General features: G+C 42.1%; 1 protein-coding gene across 1 annotated transcript in view; it reads right to left on the bottom strand.

Moving 5' to 3' along the window:
• The window catches only part of LOC140197574 (protein WWC2-like), a 248,429-nt gene that overhangs the window by 16,244 nt on the left and 211,700 nt on the right, over positions 1-20,485 (bottom strand). Inside the window, exons 12-19 of the mRNA XM_072257703.1 lie at positions 16,608-16,713; positions 14,177-14,257; positions 12,197-12,283; positions 10,236-10,428; positions 8,127-8,291; positions 5,114-5,214; positions 3,919-4,090; positions 1,613-1,777 (exon numbers count right to left, since the gene is read on the bottom strand). Coding sequence (XP_072113804.1) covers positions 1,613-1,777; positions 3,919-4,090; positions 5,114-5,214; positions 8,127-8,291; positions 10,236-10,428; positions 12,197-12,283; positions 14,177-14,257; positions 16,608-16,713 — 1,070 coding nt within the window. The remainder of the gene's footprint in view (positions 1-1,612; positions 1,778-3,918; positions 4,091-5,113; positions 5,215-8,126; positions 8,292-10,235; positions 10,429-12,196; positions 12,284-14,176; positions 14,258-16,607; positions 16,714-20,485) is intronic.

Raw genomic sequence — 20,485 nt, 5'->3', positions numbered from 1 at the left:
ATGTAATTTTCCATACACCACCTTGAGATTCATTTTCTTGCAGGCATTTACAGTAAAATAAAGAAATACAATATCATTTATGAAAAATATGCATAAACAAATACTGACAACCAATGTGCAAAAGACAGATCATGCAAGTAAGAAAATACTGAGAATGAGTTGTAAACAGACTGTGAAAGTACCTGAAGATTGGGTCTAATTTATGTCTATTTTGTGAATGCTGTTTATATGATGATGCCGCCGCAACTAAGAGTTTTGTTGTAGCTATGCATTCACACACTTGTCCACAGACTCAACCTCACTAATCAATAAGCTTCAAGACCTTGGCCACAATACTTCTTCATGTAACTGGATCCTCAATTTCCTCAGTTGAAGCCCCCAGTCAGTTCAGATTGGCAACAACATCTCCTCCACAATCTCCATCAGCACATGTGTACCACAAGGCAGTGTGCTTAGCCCTTTGCTCTACTCGCCTGATACTTATGACTTTGAGTCTAATCATATCTCCAATGCTATATTTAAGTCTGCTGACGACACCACTGTCATTGACCAAATCGAAGGTGGTGACGAATCAACATATAGGAGGGAGATGGAAAATCTGACTGGGTGGTATCACAACAACAACCTCTCACTCAATGTCAACAAGACCAAGGAGCTGATTGCTGACTTCAGGAGGAGGAAACTGGAGGTCCTTGAGCCAATCCTCATCGGGGAGCAGAGGAGGAGAGGGAAGGCAACTCTGAATTCCTCGGTATTATTATTTCAGAGGATCTGCTTGGGTCCAGCACGCAAGAAGCATTATGAAGAAAGCACAACGGTGCCGCTATTTTCTTAGTAGTTCGTGAAGATTTGGCATGGCATCTAAAACTTTGACAAACTTCCATAGATATGTGGTAGAGAGTATATTGACTGGTTGCATAACAGCCTGGTATGGAAACACCAATGCCCTGGAATGGAAAATTCTATAAAAAGTAGTGGATACGGCCCAGTCCATTACGGGTAAACTCTTCCCACCATTGAGCACATCTACAGAGCACTGTCGCGGGAAAGCAGCATCCATCATCAAGGACCCCCAACATCCAGGTCATGCTCTCTTCTTGCCGCTACCATCAGGAAGAAGGTTCAGAAACCTCAGCGTGCACACCAGCAGGTTCAGAACAGTTGTTACCCCTTAACCAGGGGGGTTAACTTCACTCACCCCATTAATGAACTTTTTTCCCATAACCTATGGACTCACTTTCAAGAACCCTTCATCTCATGTTCTCGAAATTTATTGCTTATTTATTCATTATTTTTTTTTCTTTTTGCATTTGCACAGTTGTCTTTTGCACATCCATTGTTTATCCTTCAAGTTGAGTGTGTTCCTTCATTGATTCTATTGTGTTTCTTATACTAACTGTAAATGCTCGCAACAAAAGGAATCTCAGGTGAGATATATGTACTTTGATAATAAATTTACTTTTTACTTTGAACTTTGTCCATGATTGAAGAGTACAGAAATTGTGCACCAACGTCATTCATCCTTACAACTAGGGGGCATGACATCAGATTGATTGAACAAATGGACTGAATTATAAGGGTTGCCAACGGTACATTGATAATATTTTCTTACCCTGCAAATATATTGGTTTCTTTCTCCTGGAGAAAAGGTCTGAGATCTTACTATCATGCTGTTCCTCACAAAATGCTGTTGCCTGTTATTCAAGTTGGTCCTGTCCTTTGGCCTAACAGCCACACACTCAGCCATAGCTTCATCTGTATTAATTTCTTTGTCCACCTGCGCACAAGGGGTGAAAACATTCTGTCAGAAGCTGGTCAGTGGCAATTACAAGAACCTCTCAAAATACAGTTCACCAAAAATCAATGTTGCAATTAACTTTACCAAGTGCAGGCTCTACAGTGTTAGATAAAATCATAAAGACCTGAAGCCAAAAGAGGGAGAATTCTCTGGAAACAACAGAGCAAATACAGCAGTGCAAATATAAACATGTGACAGTCTGTGGATTCTGGAAATCCAAAGCAACACGCATAAAATACTAGAAGAACTCAGCAGGTCAGGAAGCATCTATGGACATGAATAAACAGTTGATGTTTTGGGCCGATATCCTTCTTCAGAACTGAGGAGGAAGGGGGAAGGTGCAGGATAAAAAGGTGGGCGGAGGGGAAGGAGAATAGATAGAAGGTGATAGGTGAAACCAAATAGTAGGAAATGGAAAGGCCGGAGAGGAAGGTATCTGATCGAAGAGGACAGCAGACCATAGGAGAAAGAGAAGGAGAAGGGGACCCAGGGGATGTGATAGGTAGGAGAGAAGAGGGAAGTCATGCTTGCTACCAAGATAAAAACAATGGGGGCGGCTAGCCTTGCACAGTCCTTTCCCAGAGAAGCTTAAATTAACGCAATACTGATTTTCAGACAATTCCTCTTGCCCAAGGGTGCAATGTAGATCATTTAGGGAGAAGCAGCTAAAACTTTACTCAAAACCACTGAATGCTGGTGAAATGAACTGATGCAGGGATTGCAATTCATATACAAGGTGCTCAGATGCTGAGGTCAAGTCATCTTCAGGCAAATGGGAGCCTTAAGCCTGGTTTCCTAATTCTTAGTGGTATTCACACAATATTAAACACAGAACCAATGTGTAAAAGCCTGTTTCTATTCTGCATGATTTTAATTCTGATGAATGCTAAATTTGACACATTCTGAACTTCTCCTCGGCTAAGTTATCCTTCTTCTCACTGCCTGTTATGCCTCTAGTGTTTAGGGCAGCAATGAAGATCCTCTATCTCTGGCAGTGTTTACGGCTTCCTTCATTGTGTCAGTAGCTTCCACTCAGTTTTCACTACTGTCCATCATGCAAGTCACAGGTGGAGACTCAGGAATACCATCGAACTCAGGTGTAGAAGGATTCTTCATTGTTGATTTTGTAACAATTTTGTTTTACCAGTCAGGGTTGTTAGCCCTGAGCTGAACCCCCGAACCTGGAGGACTGGTGGACCACTGTTAGTCGGACCCCTACCCTTTGACCTGTTTGGCATGGGTGACCTTACCGAACCATAGCATAAAGCCCTGACTTCAGCAAACATAGTTCTCTGAGTCATTGGGACATGGAAGTATCCAAACCACAACAAGGTTGTGGTCCTCTTGGAGGCAGCTAAGTTATTGGTGCACAATTATGTAACAACTCATTGGATACAGCATGTAATCAAAGTATGCCCTCTAGGAGTTCAATTTATAGCTCTTTTCCCCATCACCTTCAATTCAATTTTCTCAAAAAATTGTAGTTGTTATATCATTCTGTGATAAGTAACAAACATTATATTTTGTGGGGGAGGGTAGCAGATGAATGTAATATCACCATGCCCAATTCCAAGAATACTTGACCATGTGACTGAACTTTTAAGGGTAAACTTAAAAAATTAGTTCAGGAGAATGATCCCAGGAATGAAAGGGCTAATGCAAGAGAAGTGTTTGATAGCTCTACACCTGTACTTATTGGAGTTTAGAAGAATGAGCGGGAAATCTCATTGAAATCTATCAAATATTGAAAGGCCTAGAAAGGGTGGACATGGAGAGGATGTTTCCAATTGTGGGGGAGTCTAGGACCACAGGACACAACCTCAGAACACAAGGACACTTTAGAACTGAGATAAGGAGGAATTTCTTCAGTAAGAGGTTGGTGAATCCATGGAATTCATTGCCACTGATGGCTGTAGAGGCCAAGTTATTGGGTATACTTAAAGCCGAAGTTGATAGGATCTTGATTAGTAAGGGTGTCAAAGTTTATGGGCAGAAGGCAAGAGAATGGGGTTGAGAGGGATAATGAATCAGCAATGATCAAATGGTGGAGCAGACTCATTGGGCCAAATGGCCTAATTCTGCTCTTATATTTTACGATCTTATGGTCTAAACATCCCTACCAGAATTGGTATTGTAGCCTCTGTCACACCAACACTTTCTTCTTCAGTCACAATCCGAGGAGCATCTTCAAACGCAGCCGGTTCTGCCGTATCCTCTTCTGCCTCCACCTCCTTTCCAATGTCATCTCCTTCATCCTGTGCCTCAGTAGTATCTTCCACCAGCATCTGTAGCCTACATTTAACAACAATTTATAACCATTTTATAGGTTGTCACAGGACTCCAACGCACAATTGGACAGATGGATGAGGAGTTACTGTATCTTTAACAGGTACGGATGGAGCGTAAACAATAATAGGGCCCAGTTCTTTGATGTAGCCTCTTCATAGCAATTACATGATGATAAAAGACCTTGGCAAATATTGTAAATTGGAAGCCTCATGATACAATGATAACAGATTCATTGACCAAATGTTAAGTATTGCTGCTGTTTATAATATGGTCTGAAGCCCAAACACAGATTATTTTTCCCCACAACTTGCTGGAAACCCCACATTCGGTCTCTGCTTTTCGTGGCCTGCCCACTTACAGGACATCACCAGCATCTGGACTGGTTCTCTAACTGGCCGTCCTCTTGACAACAAGTTGTAACAGAGCAATTCCAGATAGAGGATTTATGAAAGCGCTTCATTAAAAGGGCAATACCAATAAAATCACTGCGGTTTCATTTTCCCCTTGAGAATGCTCGTTCTTTAACTCTACACCTCCCCAGGGCAGTGGCTTAGCAATTAAGAGCTCAGCATATATTGTGGACTGGATTTTATCCAAGGTACATCTTTTCAGAGAATTACAAAGTGGTTCTGCAAGAAAATGCAAGTTGATGCCTAGAATGAGCTGCCTGGCATGGTGGTAGAGACAAATACATTAGAGTCTTCTAAGAGACATTTGGATAGGCACATGGATGCAAGGAAGATGGAGGGATTTGAACATGGTGTAGGTGGGAGGGATTAGTGTGCAAGTGTTTTTGGTTTTTAGTTGGTTCAGCACAACACTGTGGGCCAAATGACCTGTTCCTGTGCTGTACTCATCTACGTTCTATAATTCTGTGGTTCTGAATAAAAAAAAAAGTAAGCTTTATGGTCCAGAAACTGCACTACTAACTTCCCACTGAAGCTATGTTGCAAATTTAGTGAGTACTCTTTGAAGAATGCTCCCACTGTAAAGATTAACTGTATAATACCACAAGGATTACAGTACCACTCCTCGCCTCGTATGGCCTCTCTGTCTTCAGTAGCTAGTTCCTGCTCCACTGCCTGCAGCTCAACGGATGTCCTCTCCAGCAGTGCAGACACAGCATCCTGTTGGTTCAAAGAGAAGAAGGCAGTTGAAAGTGAAATAATTCAAGGTACTTAAGGAATTCTAGGCAGTTTCTAGAGCAGATTACATGGTCGGCACAACACTGTGGGCCAAGGGGACTGCGTGTCCTCATAATCTATGATGTGCTGTAGATTTCTATGTTCTATGAATTGAGCTCCTTTCATTCAAGCAGAATTTGGTACTTGAGTGGCAAGTAAATGGCAACTCACCAAAACCTTTTCAATAATGATGTACACTATCCCTGCTGAATACAGGTTATAATTAACTGAGGTTTCTGCTAACAGCAATTACTCATGATGTTTAAATTACAAAGACATACCTTGGTGATGTCATTTGTACTTTTATCTAAAGAAACCTACCAGGCAAATTCATCAGACACTCAAGAGTACTAGCAGAAATTCTGCTTGAAGTACCTAGTACCATGGTACCTAATAACTGCTATACATCTTTTTGTGAGACAATTAAACCTCATAATGTTCTGGGTGGTTTTCTTTATATTTCCCATCTGATACTGAATAAATTGATCCTGCCATAAGTTCAATTGCACCTTTAAACAAACATGCTCTTTATTTTGCCAAGTGTCATCTAGCTATTAGATCAAATACTTAGCCCTTATTTAATGAGAAAATCAATCATCCTTGATGGTGATTGAACCCCACCCCCATCCATCACCGTAGGGGCTATATTAGGTTGCAATGCCAATATTAAGTAAGAAAGGACATGGAAGCAGCACTATTTGTTGGGAAATATAGAGAAGGTTTGACCCAAAAGCAGAGCAGTGGAGACAATGTAGCAGTAAACAATCACTTTACTAATAAATCACAAAATAACAAGCCTCAAGGTGCCATAAAACAAGAAAGAACAGAAACTAAACACAACAGGCAACAAGGTAAATTGAAGGCTAGGAGCAACTGATTGAGGCTGGCTGGTTCAATGAGTGAGAACTGGGGTTAAATAGGTTGCAGGTGATCAGTCTGGAATGAGTGGCAGGTGAATCCTATTAGCTGGGGAGAGTGGTAGGTGTGTGCATGTGCAAACCTGACTCTTTCTCTCATATCTTGAAAATTATTGATTTGGGCATCTGCTACAGATGAAATTCGTGTTTCTTAAGAATTGTCAGAGCTGAGCATTTTGGATTCTAATACAAGGAAAAATCTGTCATTAAAATATTCTTCAGGAAGTACAAGAAATAGAGACACTTTGTGTCCGCTTTATGAGCATTTAATTGGTACATCCCTAACACTAACATTTCATCTCCAAAATCTGATAGCTGAACTATGCAAAAGCAGTGAGATAAACTACATAGTCAAAAAATGGGTATTTTGCTCCTTAGTGTTTATTGATATCATATCACAGTATCTATTTTAGTCCCCCTTTACCAAACTGGATACCAGAAAATAGAAGTAATTCAATTTATTCATGAATGTTTGTCAGCCTGAAGCATTAATTCTATTTTCCTTTTCATAATGTACTTTTGTATATGACAATCAACTTATCACTTTCAATTTTCTGTAGGTGTTGTGCGACTTGTTGAATGTTTGAGTCATTTTCTAAAAACATATATCCAGCATCTGATTTTAATTTTGATGATTGGAAATCATTTCCGCGGGTGGCGCTGTAGCATAGTGGTTAGCACAGTGCTTTACAGTACCAGTGATCCGGGTTCAATTCACGTCCCCGCCTGTAAGGAATTTGTATGTTCTCCCCGTGACTGCGTGGGTTTCCTCCGGGTGCTTCGGGTCCACCCACAGTCTAAAGTCTGTTAACCAGTCATTGTAAATTGTCCCATGATTAGGATAGGGTTAAACTGGAGACTGCTGGGTGGTATACCTCAAAGGGCCAGAAGGGCATATCTCAATCAATGAATCAATCAATAAATAAATGAAGTTTTGCAGACTCATTTGGGATTCCTCAGTACCTGTTTGGCAGAAGGAATCTACCAAGGTATGAAATGTGAATTGGCAGTGCTAGATTGGAGATGACAGTGGGTTGGTGAAGGATAGTATTTAAAGAAAGCACACGTGAATTAGAACATTTATTCATTCCTGTCTGGCGCAAAAAATTAGTCAGTAAAGAAAGCTAGATGATCAAGGAAATTAGTAATACTGTTAGACCCAGAGAGGAATCTGAGGATTGGTAGCAGTTTTGCATTCAACATAGGACAAAAACAAGAGGGCAAAGATGAGGTATGAGAATAATCCTGCAAAGAACATCAATATCCTTCGTCATTGTGTGAAGATTAAATGTTAGCAAAAACAATACGGATATAATTGGGAACAGAGAAAATGCAGAACAATTAAATACATACTTTGGTTCTTCCTTTTCAAGGAAGGACACAAGTAATCTCAAAAATGTACAAGGGAACCCGGAGGAAATCATAAGCACAAGATTCTGCTGATGGTGGAAATCTAGTGCGACACACACAAAATGCAGGAGGAACTCAGCAGATTAGGCAGCATCTTTGGAGGGGAATAAACAGTCGACATTTCAGTGCAAGACCCTTCATCAGAATTGTAAAGGAAGGGGGACAAAGCCAGAATATGAAAGTGGGGGAAAGAAGGAGAACAAACGGGCGGGTGATCGGTGAAACCAGCTGAGGGGGACAGTAGGTGGGTGGGAGAGAAGCTGGAAGATGATAGGTGGAAGAAGTAAAGGACTGAAGAAGTAGTAGTCTGATAGGATGGGACGGTGGACCACGGGAGAAAGGGAAGGAGGAGGCACACTAGACGGCAGCGATGGGCAGGTGAACGGAAGAGTAGGGGTAAGAAGGGAACCCTAATGTGGAATGGAGAAATAGAGAAGGGGAAGGGTGAGAATTTACCACATGTTGGAGAAATTGATCAGCTCATTGTAATGCTCCTATTAAACCCACTTCATCGCAAATAAACTGTACCTTGTCTAGAGTACTGCAAGGTTGTGGCATGAGAAAGGCTTCTTTTCTTTGTGCTTTGTTCTTTGGATTATGAATATTCATGTTCTTGTAATGCAGCATGTTGTACCAGCTGGTGAAAGTCTCTCCCTTGCAGGAGAGGTCTGCCAGACTGATTTGGGTCCCAGCCTTTTGAAGAAAAGGGACTGTCAGGTTGAAAGTGATCAGACCACAGTTGTAACACCTTTAGTACAATATTTTCTTATTATTCCCACAACACATTCAGTAGACAGTTTTTTTTACGTCTCTTTATCACATCTTCTCAAAAAAGCATAAAAGGGGTGACACGGTAGCACAACGCTTTACAGTACAGGTGACCTGAGTTCATCCCCGCTGCTGCCTGCGGGTTTATATATTCTCCCCATAACCACGTGGGGTTTCTCCGGTTGCTCTGGATTCCTGTAGGTTAACTGTAAAATTGTCCCATGACTCGGCTAGGACTAAATCAGGGGATTGCTGGGTGATCTGGCCCAAAGGGCTAGAAGAACCTATTCCGCTCAATAAATAAATATATAAATAAGATCATTTAAAAGCAACTGAAGCAGCAACATCTCAGCAGAATCTAGTAGAGTATCTACTGAGATTCCACTCCAGTAGAATCTATACAGAACCCAACACACTGATGCACCGGGGCTCTACTTGGGAGTTTGAGGAGATTTAGTGTGTTAACAAAGACTCCAGCAAATTTCTACCGATGTATGGTGGAGAGCGTTCTGACTGGTATGTAGGCTCCAATGTGCTGGATTGAAAGAGGCCGCGGAGGATCAAAAGCTCCATCACTGGCATAACCTTCCCCACTGGAGGTCATCCTGAAAGGGCGGTGACTCAGGAAGGCGGCATCTATCATTAAGGACCCTCACCATCCAGGACATACCCTCTACTCATTGCTACCATCAGAGAGGAGGTACAGCAGCCCAAAGATGCACGCTCAGTGTCTTCAGAATAGTTTCTTCCCTCCACCGACAGAATTCTGAATGGTTAACGCTACCTCAACTATTCTCCTTTTGCACTATTCATTCATTCATTGAATTGTTGGTCGACTTGCTTATTTATTTTTCCTCGTTATAAATAAATCATTATGTCTAGCACTGCACCGCTGCCATGCTACAGCAATTTTTATGATGTACCTAATTCTGATATCTTCTCAAGTGAACACCGCCTACCAACAACCAAATCCGTGCCTCTGATAGCCTCTGTCCCATCGCAGAATAAACCTGTGAAAGTGTTTCCTCATGGCCATTTCTCTTTGGCTACAGCCAACAAGATGGATGCTCCTAAGTGTAGGTTTGACCAGCCTTCAGAAAGGAGCCCCCCCTTCCTGTACTATCTGAAGGACCTCCCGACAAATTATGAGCTCCACCTTATATGACTGTAGGCACTGCAGGCCCAGAGGACTGTGTCTACAATGAGTAAACAAGCATGAACAGCAGTCAAATCATTTCACATCATGTTATATGTGAAACTGTCAACTCTTCACAAACAGTCCTTGCCCCATGTTTGTCCTGAGGGTGTCCCGTGTACCAGAATGAAGCTACCATCTTCATCTTTGTGAATGATGTGGCTTCATTGTAGCTAAAGATAATGCCATTGAGAGACATAAATGACAGAAATATAATACAATTTAGTAAAACCAAGCAATAGATGGAGCAAAATGTACTTATAAATATAAAATTTCTGCAACTGCAAAGTACGCCCAGTCTCTTTGTATATTTCCATGGGATTTCTGCAGCCTTTCTGAAATTTCAATAGTATGGGAAAGAACTTCCCAGAGATATTCTTGGAGTGTGGGACTGCACAGAACTGAAGCTCAAACAGTGCAAGTTTACGTCATCTGCTTCTCAACAGCAGCCTGTTGCTACATTTGGGAACACAGGCAACAAATAACTTCTTTGCTGCTTCCTGCTCAATGTTGCCTAATTTTGTTCTGAATGTCAGTTGTTTTTGTCCCAGCATTAACTGTGCACATTTCTCAGGCTGCTACGTGAACTTCCTTGGAACCTGTCTGGAGATCATTGATAGTTTCATAATCTAATAACTGTGCAATAATCTTAATTAAGCTTCTTCATTTCTCACCAGACAATCCTCCACCTGTGTCTTCCCCACAGTGCACACATCCACTCGCAGTGTCTTCTGATGCAAAGCCACTTGGGTAATGGCTACCCTGAATACCTCTTTGAAGACGAGAGTCTCTGCAACACTGTGAACCTTTGTGCGGAACAAGCTGCTGGAGTCACACGAACTTGGCAGTAAAGCGGCTCTGATATACCTGCGGGATTGAGTGATCAAACATTTACACAAAGGACTGAAATTATTAAAGATTTAATAACCGGCGACAAGGTCAAATCAGCAAAGAGCATTTGTCTGAATAGGATTTATCTCCATTTAGTTTTAATTCCCCTTTTCTCTATTTTCTATTCAAGGGTAGAATTCCACAGATATTCAGCAAAGTGAACCATTGATCTGCAGTACAGATCTCATTACAGCAGCCGTGGATGTTTAATTTTGAAGAATTAAATAAATCTGAAGTAAATAGCTAGTATCAGTAATTGTGAATGTGAAAGCACTAGATCATTGAATGCTCTTTAAAACACAGAACAAGAACAGTGCTGTACAGAAACAGACCCTCAGCCCACAGTATCTGTTTTGAACAGGATGTCAAATTAAATGAATTCTCTTCTGCCTGGACATGATCCACATCCTTCCACTCCTTGCACATTCGTGCGTCCAACAGTGCCATGATGTGTGCTGGCAACATCGGAACGCAAGTGCGGAGGAAAGGCAGACTCCAAGGTGGAGACAACAGTGAGAGTTCCTTCATAGTATTTCCAAAAGCACATAGGAGGCTCGGCTGAGCAGCACTGCAAGAAGTAACATTCTCAAAACTAGCACCCCATGATTAGCACTAATCGGGCATCCGCTTAAGTAATACAAGTACACGGAATCGCTGAGCCCATCAAAATAAACTTGAGCTTAAACAGAAAGCACCAGGAGACTGCATTACAAAGAGCGAGCTGCTTGAGAAAAACACAAGGAACACTAAACAATTAACAACTCCCGTTAAACAACAATTAACCAGTTCTGGCGCTCTAAAAACCTCAGAGCCCAACGTTCTCTGGTGCCCCACAGAGGCCCAGATAGCTCCTTACAAACAGCCTCTTAAGCACCACCATTGTATCTGCTTCCACCATTCCTGCTGGCAGTCTGTTCCAGGTACTTACCATTCTCTGTACTGCACATTTCCCTTAAAGTATCCCCCTCTCACTTAAATACATGTCCTCTAGTACTTGACATTTGTACCCTGGGAAGAAGATCCTGTCCACCCTATCTATACCTTCTATAAACTTCTATCAAGTCTCTGCTCAGCTTCGGATACTCCAGAGAAAACAACCCATGTTTATCCAACCTCATGCCCTCTAATCCTGGTAGACATCTTCTGCACCCTTCCCAAAGCCTCTACATCCTTCCTCTAATGGGTCGACGAGACTTGTACGCAATAGCGAGGAACTCCGTCACTCGTGCAGTCCTGAAGAAGGGTCTCGACCCAACACGTCGACTGTTCATTCATTTCTATGGATGCTGCCTGGGCTGCTGAGTTCCTCCAGCATTTTGTGCAAGTTGCACTGTTGTTCTTAACTGGCCTGATTTATATGTGAGCTCAGATAAACAGTATTCTCATCCAAGCCAATCACTCAGTTCCAAGCTGTCACCACAAGAGATTTTCTGGAGGACCAATTCCAGGCTGTGCTCTAAGTTTTCATGATCCACCTCATTATGGACTTGAACCTGTGCAGCACTCTCTTTGTACCCGTTACACTTGATTCTGCATTCTGTTACTGTTTTCCTTAGTACTACCTCAGTGCACTGATGGCCTGAAATAATCTGTATGGATGACAGCAAAACAAACTTTCACATTGTACCTTGGTACATGTGACAAAATAAATCAATTTACCAATTTATTGTCATCTCGAGCTTAATCTGGCTCTGTCTTAAAAAAAAAATAGGCCAAATGGGTCTTCACAGAGACCAATACTTACACTTTACCTCCAAGGGGCACAAGTAGAGCAGTCGGATTTCTCAGCTGTATGAGAATTATAATAAAACTTCCACTGGTGGGATCATACCTGTTGTAGGCAAAGTTTAATAAATCAACAGATCATTCAACATTGAAATAGTCACCAGATAAAATTGGCACAGAGTCAACAAAAATGTTTTGGACTAAAATTATCATCATTTTTCTCTCTGCATAGATGCTGCCTCTTTTGTTAAATGTTTACAACATGTATGGTTTTTGGTTTATTCTAAGGTTGACCTCAGTCAAGCACTGGGTTAGATCATCCTAGCTGAGGCAGATACAGACATACTCCAGTTGCCTGCGGTGACCTTAAAGAGGCAGCCATTAACAAGAGGTAAATAATAAAGGGGTCACTGAGTATATTTCTGTGTGTTCATGGTCTTCTGCTGCTGTAGCCTATTCACTTCAAGATTCAATGTGTTGTGGGTTCAGAGATGCTCTTCTGAACAGCACTGCTGCAACACACGGTATTGAAGTTACTGCTGCCTTCCTGTCAGCTTGAACCTGCCTGGCCATTTTCCTCTGACCTCTCGGAGGCACTTTTACCCACAGAACTGCTGCTCACTGATTTTTTCCACATCATTCTCTGTAAGCTCTAGAGGCTGTTGTGTATGAAAATCCCAAGAGATCAGTAGTTTCTGAGATTCTCAAACCACCCCATCTGGCACCAGCAATCATTCCATGGTCAAAATCACTTAGATCACATTTCTTACCCATTCTGATGTTTGGTCTGAACAACAACTGAATCTCTTGAATGTGCTTGTATCCTCTTATGCATTGATTTGCTGCCACATGATTGGCTGATTAGGTAGTTACATTAACCTGCATACATACTGGTGCACCTAAATAAGTGGCCTACGAGTGTATCGTCACTAAAGTTGACTAAAGCTGAGTACATGCCCCAGTGCCAAACATAAAAACAAGCAAAGTTTCAGTCAATACCACCATAGCCTGTGATAGAGGGCTGTGAGTTTAAAATCCAATTTAAGAAGGTGTATAAGATTATAAAAGGTACAGATAATGTGGGCAGCCATATGGTCTTTTAATCTATTCTCTCTGAGGTGTGCATTAACCCCCCTCTGATTCTTGTACCAACCAACTACACAAGGGGTATGTTACATTTTCCAATTAGGCTGGCAGCCAGCATGTTTTAAGGATGTAAGAATCAGAATCAAGTTTAATATCACCAGCGTCTGTCATGAAATTTGTTGTCTTTGCAGCCCCAGTGCAATGCAACACACAATAATAGAAAAAAATATGAATTGTAGCATATATATAAAAGTTAAATTAAATAAGGAGTACAAGAATAGAAATAAAAAATAGTGAGCTAGCGTTCATGGGTTCAATGTCCATTCAAAAATCGGATGGCAGAGGAGAAGAAACTGTTCTTGAATCAATGAGTGTGTGCCTTCAGGCTTCTGTACCTCCTTTCTGATGATAGCAATGCGAACAGGGGTCCTTAATGAAGGGCACCTCCTTTTTGAGGCATCACGTCTGGAAGATGTCCTGGATACTGTGGAGGCTAGCGCCCACGATGGAGCTGACTGCATTTACAACTCTCTGCAGCTCATTTCAATCCTGTGCTGTAGCCACCCCCCCCACCCCCCGCCACCTTCTTAGACTGTGACGCAGCCAGTTAAAATACTCTCCAATGTACATCTGTAGAAATTTGCGGGTGTCTTTGGTGACTAAATCCTTTGAAAGACACTTGCAAAGGAAAAAGCCAGAGCACCTCAAAGGAGTACAGAGAGTCACAGAAAGAAGGTGCAAACTCCACATAGACTGTAAGAGGTGTGAGGTAGAAATCCAGGTTGCTACAGCTGATTTAGTGAACTCATAAGAAAGGAGTGAAGGAAGAGGAAATCTGACAGAAATAAGATGCAAAAGGATAAAGAAACACCAGTTACATTTTCAGTTATACTTTTTTAAAAAAATCACTTACTTCAGTCCGATCTGAATTTGAGCTGCTTCTAATGTGGAAGCCTCATCTTCATCATAAATAGCATCTTCCATTTCACTTGGCCTAACAGAAGAGTATAATATTTAAGCTAGGAGCAATTATAAACTAAACAAGATGACAATGAGACTTGGGAACATTAAGGTCACTTATAAATGACAGGTTAAATTTCAGCAATAAATGGTACTGCGGCATAAAAACCAGGACCAACAGGCTCCGGGACAGCTTCTTTCACCAGGCCATCAGACTGATTAACTCACAGTGATACAATTGTATTTCTGTGCTATTTTGACTGTCCTCTTGTACATACTATTTATTATGAATTACTATAAATTGCACATTGCACATTTAGATGGAGACATAACGTCAAGATTCTTACTTCTCATGTATGTGAAGGATGTAAGTAATAAAGTCAATTCAATTCAAGTGTTTATAAGCTACACCCAGGAAATTAAATGCCACTCGTGAATTTTAGATCATACAATACTGGAAGTACTCGGCCAGATAGTGGGCTCTAATAATAGATCAGTAGCTTTAATGATTAACTCCACTTCTTTCTCCGTAGATCCTGCCTAACCAACTAAAAATTTCCTCATTTTCTACTCATAAGATGAAGCCAAGTAACCCATTTGCCCTTTAACGTGCAAGTTAGAAATGTATTCTGTGTTATAGGGAGACAGAGCCGTGTATTGGAAAGAAATTAGAAAGAAAGTTGGCATCTATGTGGCACCTGTCTCACATGAATGTGACTGACTCTCAATAGGTTTAGTAAACACCGTGTATCAGTTTAAGAAGGCAACAACAACAATTTCTAATCATAAAGCATCATTTATTAGACACTGCTGTCATTAGGAGAGGTGGTGGTATGTCATCAATATACAACAGGATCTCCGGGTCTTTTCAGATGATATAACTAAGGGTCAGCAAGTGGATGCAGGGAGGAGATGAAAATGGATCATGATTGGTATGTGATCTGAACAGCAATAGAGACAGAGTCATACAGCATGGAAACTGGTCCATGCCAATCAAGATGCCCATCCAAGGTGGTTCCATTGCCCACGTTTGACCCATTGTTCATCATGTATGTATATATTTATCGATTGATTGAGATATATCACGGAATAGGCCCTTCCGGCCCTTTACGCCATGCTGCCCAGCGATCTGTATTTAACCCTAGCTTAATCATGGGACAATTTACAGTGCCCAATTAACCTACCAACCTGTACATCTTTGGATTGTGTGAGGAGACCACAGCACCTGATGAAAACCCACATGGTCATGGGGAGAACGTACAAACTCCTCACAGACAGCGCCGGGAATTCAAACTGGGTTGCTGGTTCTGTAAAGCGCTGTGCTAACCACTGCCCTACCTATCCAGGTACCTGTCCAGATATCTTTTAAGTGTTGTAATTGTACCTCCCTCAATCAGAGTCAACTTGTTCCATGTAAGTACACCCTTTGTGTCAAAATGTTGCTCCTCGGGTTCCTATTAAATCTTTCCCCCCTCACCTTAAATCTATGCCTTCTAGTTCTTGATTGCTGAACCCTGGGAAAGAGATTGTGTGCCTTCCCCCTTCCATGCCCCTCCTGAATTCATACTCCTTTATAAGACCACCTCTCAGCCACCTATGCTCCAAGGAATAAAGTCCTAGCCTACCCAACTTCCATCTGTAACCCAGTTCCTCAAGTCCTGGCAAAATCCTTGTAGATCTTTTCTGCACTCTTTCCAGCTTGATGGCATCTTTCCCATATTGGAGTGACCAGGACTGTTCGCAGTATTTCAAAGTCTGGCCTCGCCAGTGTCTTGTACAACTGGTACATAACATCCCAACTTCTGTACTCAATTCTTGAACTGATGAAGACCAGTAAGCCAGAAGCCACCTTCACCAGCCTGTCTACCCATGACTCCTCTTTAAGGGAATAAATGGATAAGTGGTAGATGGATGTAAAATAACACACCCACTGCACTGACATTTTAACCAAAAGGAATTTCAAATCACAGTGTACAACTAAAAAATATTAATATTTAGAATCATAAATATGTAGAAATGTAGCTCAAAAGAAGGCCATCTGGTCCATTGAGACTTTGTTGCCTCCTCCTAGAACAAATCATCAATATTGCTTTCCCACTCATTTCCCAGAGTCCTGCAAGAGCCAGTCTGATAGCCCTTTGAAAGCTCACTGTAATTCTGTTCCACCACTCTTAAAGTCAGTGAGTTCCAGGTCATCACTTTATCTGAATTAAACATATTTTTTTTCCTTCTATCTTGTATCCTTTGCAGAAAATTTTAAAGCAGTGTCCCTCGTCTTTGAGCCCCCAGATAAGGGAACAGCTTCCAACTATTAAACCTACCAAAGCCCTTCGTGATGATTATATGTGTAAACCGCAGTGAAGTATAGGGCAAAAGGTGTATACCGTTTGACAGAGGCCTCGTAAACTCCACTGTCTCCAGCAACCGATTCATCAGAGACTGCAGCTGAAACACATGCCACTTTTTCTTCTCCTCGTTGTAAATCAACACCTGCACACAGAAAAGACAGTTCTCATCGGCCTTTCTGGAACTTTGACCAGATTTCCATAACCCCTTATGAGATAGGAGGCAGCCATTCAGCCCATTGCATCTATGCTGCCCTCCAGGCAATCCCAACCCCCTATAATTCTATTTCCATTAACTTCCCCAAGATCTTAGCACCCATCTGCTTTGGTGGCAAATAATCAGAATCAGGTTTAATATCACTGAATTTTGTGGCAGCAGTACAGGGCAATTCATAAAAAGATGTAAATTACAACAAATTTTCCCCACCATGATTCCCCTCTCCCTGCCCTCTTCCCACTCTCAGTCCACAACCAAAACCCGTATCAGAATCAGGTTTATCATTACTCACGTATTTCATGATTTTTTTTGTTTGGCAGCAGTACAATGCAAAACGTAAAATTACTACAATACTGTCCAAAGGTTATAGGGAGACAGAGCCGTGTATTGGAAAGAAATTAGGAAGAAAGTTGGCATCTATGCGGCACCTGTCTCACATGAATGTGACTGACTCTCAATAGGTTTAGTAAACACCATGTGTCAGTTTAAGAAGGCAACAACAACAATTTCTAATCATAAAGCATCATTTATTAGACACTGCTGTCATTAAGAGAGGTGGTCCCATTAGAAGTCAAATAAGTGGTAAAACAGCAGAGGACCGTGTCCTGACATGGTTTACCCACTTTAAGAACCTGCTGGAAAGCCCTCCAATGATCACGGAAGAAGAAGTGGACTAATGCAAGTGGACATCGATAGCGGCCCATTTAACATTGAGGAACTGACGAAGGCCAAATATGCACTCAACCAGGGCAGGAGTGCTGGACCAGATGGGATACCACCAGATGTCCTGAAGAACTGCGACCTGGATGACATCTTGCTGGTCATATGTAATACGGCACTGATGAGAGGCGACAAACCAGAACAGCGGTCACTCTCAAACATTATCCCAGTCCCCAAGTCTGGATCCCTCACAAAGACAGATAAATACCATGGTATCAGCTTGACCTGCATCTTAGCAAAGTTATACAATCGGATGATCTTGAACAGGATTCACACCGCCATTGACCCTGAGCTAAGATTCAATCAGAGTAGTTTTCAGCAGAAGCGCACAACAGTAATACAAATACTTGCTCTCCGTAGGATCATCGAGGAAGTCAAGAAGAACAACCTACCAGCTGTGCTTACTTACATCGATTTTCGCAAAGCTTTTGACTCCATTCACCAAAGTAAAATGCTGAAGATCCTGAAAGCTTACGGAGTACCAGACCATCTACTGAGAGCAACAGAGTGCAGCTATACCAAAACCATGGCGAAAGTTGCATCACCAGACGGAGAAACAGCAGTGTTCGAGCTCCTAGCTGCTGTGCTGCAAGGAGACACTCTGGTACCCTACATCTTTATAATCGTCCTTGATCACGCTCTGCATCAAGCCACCAAAGATCATGGCAAGCTTGGTTTTATCATAAAACCATGGCGAACCAAAAGGGTCAGACCAGTTACACTCACAGATCTCGATTCTGCAGACGACTAAAGGCTGATTTATACTTCTGCATCAACGCGTTGCCGTAAGGTCTGCATCGCTGCAAACCCTACGCAAAGCCGACGCGGAACCCTACGCACGAGCCTGCGTTGCCGCGACGCGCATATCTCCCAAAATGTAACCGTGCGTCGCGGCAACGCAGACCGTAATAACTGTGATTGGTCCGCTTGGTAGCATCGCATGTCATCCTACGCCGCAATAGCTTCCCATTGGGCGACTGAAGGGCAGGGAAGGAACTCTGGTGGCAATGCTTTCCATAAAGCTTTACAGACCTCCAAAATTATGGAGGACACATTTCGCACGAAAAGAGACGCTCACGTCTTGTTTACCCCAAGACTACCACGACCATGAAGCCTTGCGCGGCAGGTGAGTGCGCATGCGTAACGTGCGCAAATTGCCGAGCGACGCAGACACACCAACGCACAGGTATAAATGCTCACAATGCACGTAGGCTACTTGCATAGGTTACGGCGTCCAGTTACCGCAGAAACATAAACCAAGCTATAGTCTTACTCTCTGACCAGATGGAGGAAGCACAGCAGCTACTGACAAAAGTGGAAATAGAGTGCAATAAAGTTGGACTTCACCTAAACGCTAAAAAGACAGAGTACATGGCGTTTAACAGCGACGAAGGTACTCTCAACACCGTAGAGAGTGATACCATTAAGAAAGTCTTTGACTTCAAGTACCTCGGGTCAAGAATGATGAGTTTGGAGAAGGACATAAAGATATGGAAGGCGTTGGCGTGGAGGGCTATGAACGATATGAAGGAAATCTGGAAGTCGAACCTGACCAGAGGATTTCCATAGCAGTCATAGTGTCCATTCTCACGTACGGATGCGAGACATGGACACTCACCAAGACTCTAGATGGTTGCTATACACGAATGCTCCGGATGGCTCTTGATGTGAGTTGGCAACAGCACATGACGAACATCGAGCTCTGTAACAACCTATTGATGCTCTCCACTAAAATCGAGGCGAGAAGACTGCAACTAGCGGGGAACTCCGCCACCCCGAGCCACCCCGAGCTACCTGCCAGCCTAGTCATCATATGGGAGCCCAAGCATGGGAGGATGAACCCTGGGCGCCCTCCCAAGACTATGGTCAACACGCTCCTAGAAGACAGCGGCGCGGCTAATGTAGATGAACTGAACACACTGATGAGGGAGAGGGAGAAGTGGAGAGTCCGTCATCATGCCCGACGCTGGCCCCCTAGGCCTGAATCGACGTCGTAGTAGTAGTAGTAGTAGTAGTAGTCCAAAAGTTTTAAGCACCCGAGCAATATACATGTGCCTACATTAAATTAAATACAGTAAGTATTGCAACAAGAGAGAAAAACAAGTAGTGAGGTAGTGTTCATGGGTTGGTTCACTGTCCTTCAACAATCTGATGGTGGAAGGGATGAACCTGTTCCTAAAATATGGAGTGTGTATCTTCAAGATGGTAGTAATGAGAATAGGACATATCCTGGGTGGTGTGGGGTTCTTAATGATGGATGTGCCTCTTTGAGGCTTCGCCACAGTAAATACAAAAGAAACATAATAGAATTAATGAAAAAGTGCACACAATAAACAACCAATGTACAAAAGATAACTGAGCAAATACAAAAAAACCAATTATAGTATAAATAAATAGTATTGAGGATATGCGTTGTAGAGCATATGCAAGAGTGAGTCTATAGATTGTGGAACTGGTTCAGTGTTGAGTAACTGAAGTTATCTCCTCTGCTTCAAGAGCCTGATGGTTGAGGGGTAATAACTGTTCCTGAACCTGGTGGTGTGGGAACTGAAGCTCCTGTACCTCCTTTTAGCAGTGAGAAGAGAGCATGACCTGGATGGTGGGAGTCTTTGTTGATAGATGTTGCTTTCCTGTGAGAATCAAAATCAGGTTTATCATCACCGACATATGCCGTGATATTTGTATTTTGTGGCAGCAGTAAGTGAAATTCAGAGAATACACTATAAATCACAATAAAAATATATATTTAAAAATAAAAAAATAGATAGTTCAAAAAGAGAAAAGGAACAGTGTGGTGGTGTTCATTATTTGCTCAGAAATCTGATGTGGAGAGGAAGAAGCAGTTCCTAAAACATTGATGCGTCAGGCATCTGTGAGGCTTGAGTCCCATTTTCAAAGTATGTATATGTCTTCATATACTACCCTGAGATTCATTTTCTTGTCAGCATTCACAGTAGAACAAAGAAATACAATAGAATCA

Source organism: Mobula birostris, chromosome 5 (genome assembly GCF_030028105.1).
Source record: "Mobula birostris isolate sMobBir1 chromosome 5, sMobBir1.hap1, whole genome shotgun sequence".
NCBI classification, from domain to species: domain Eukaryota; kingdom Metazoa; phylum Chordata; class Chondrichthyes; order Myliobatiformes; family Myliobatidae; genus Mobula; species Mobula birostris.
The sequence above is the reverse complement of the archived record's forward strand: the minus strand, read 5'-3'. Positions and strand labels throughout refer to the sequence as shown.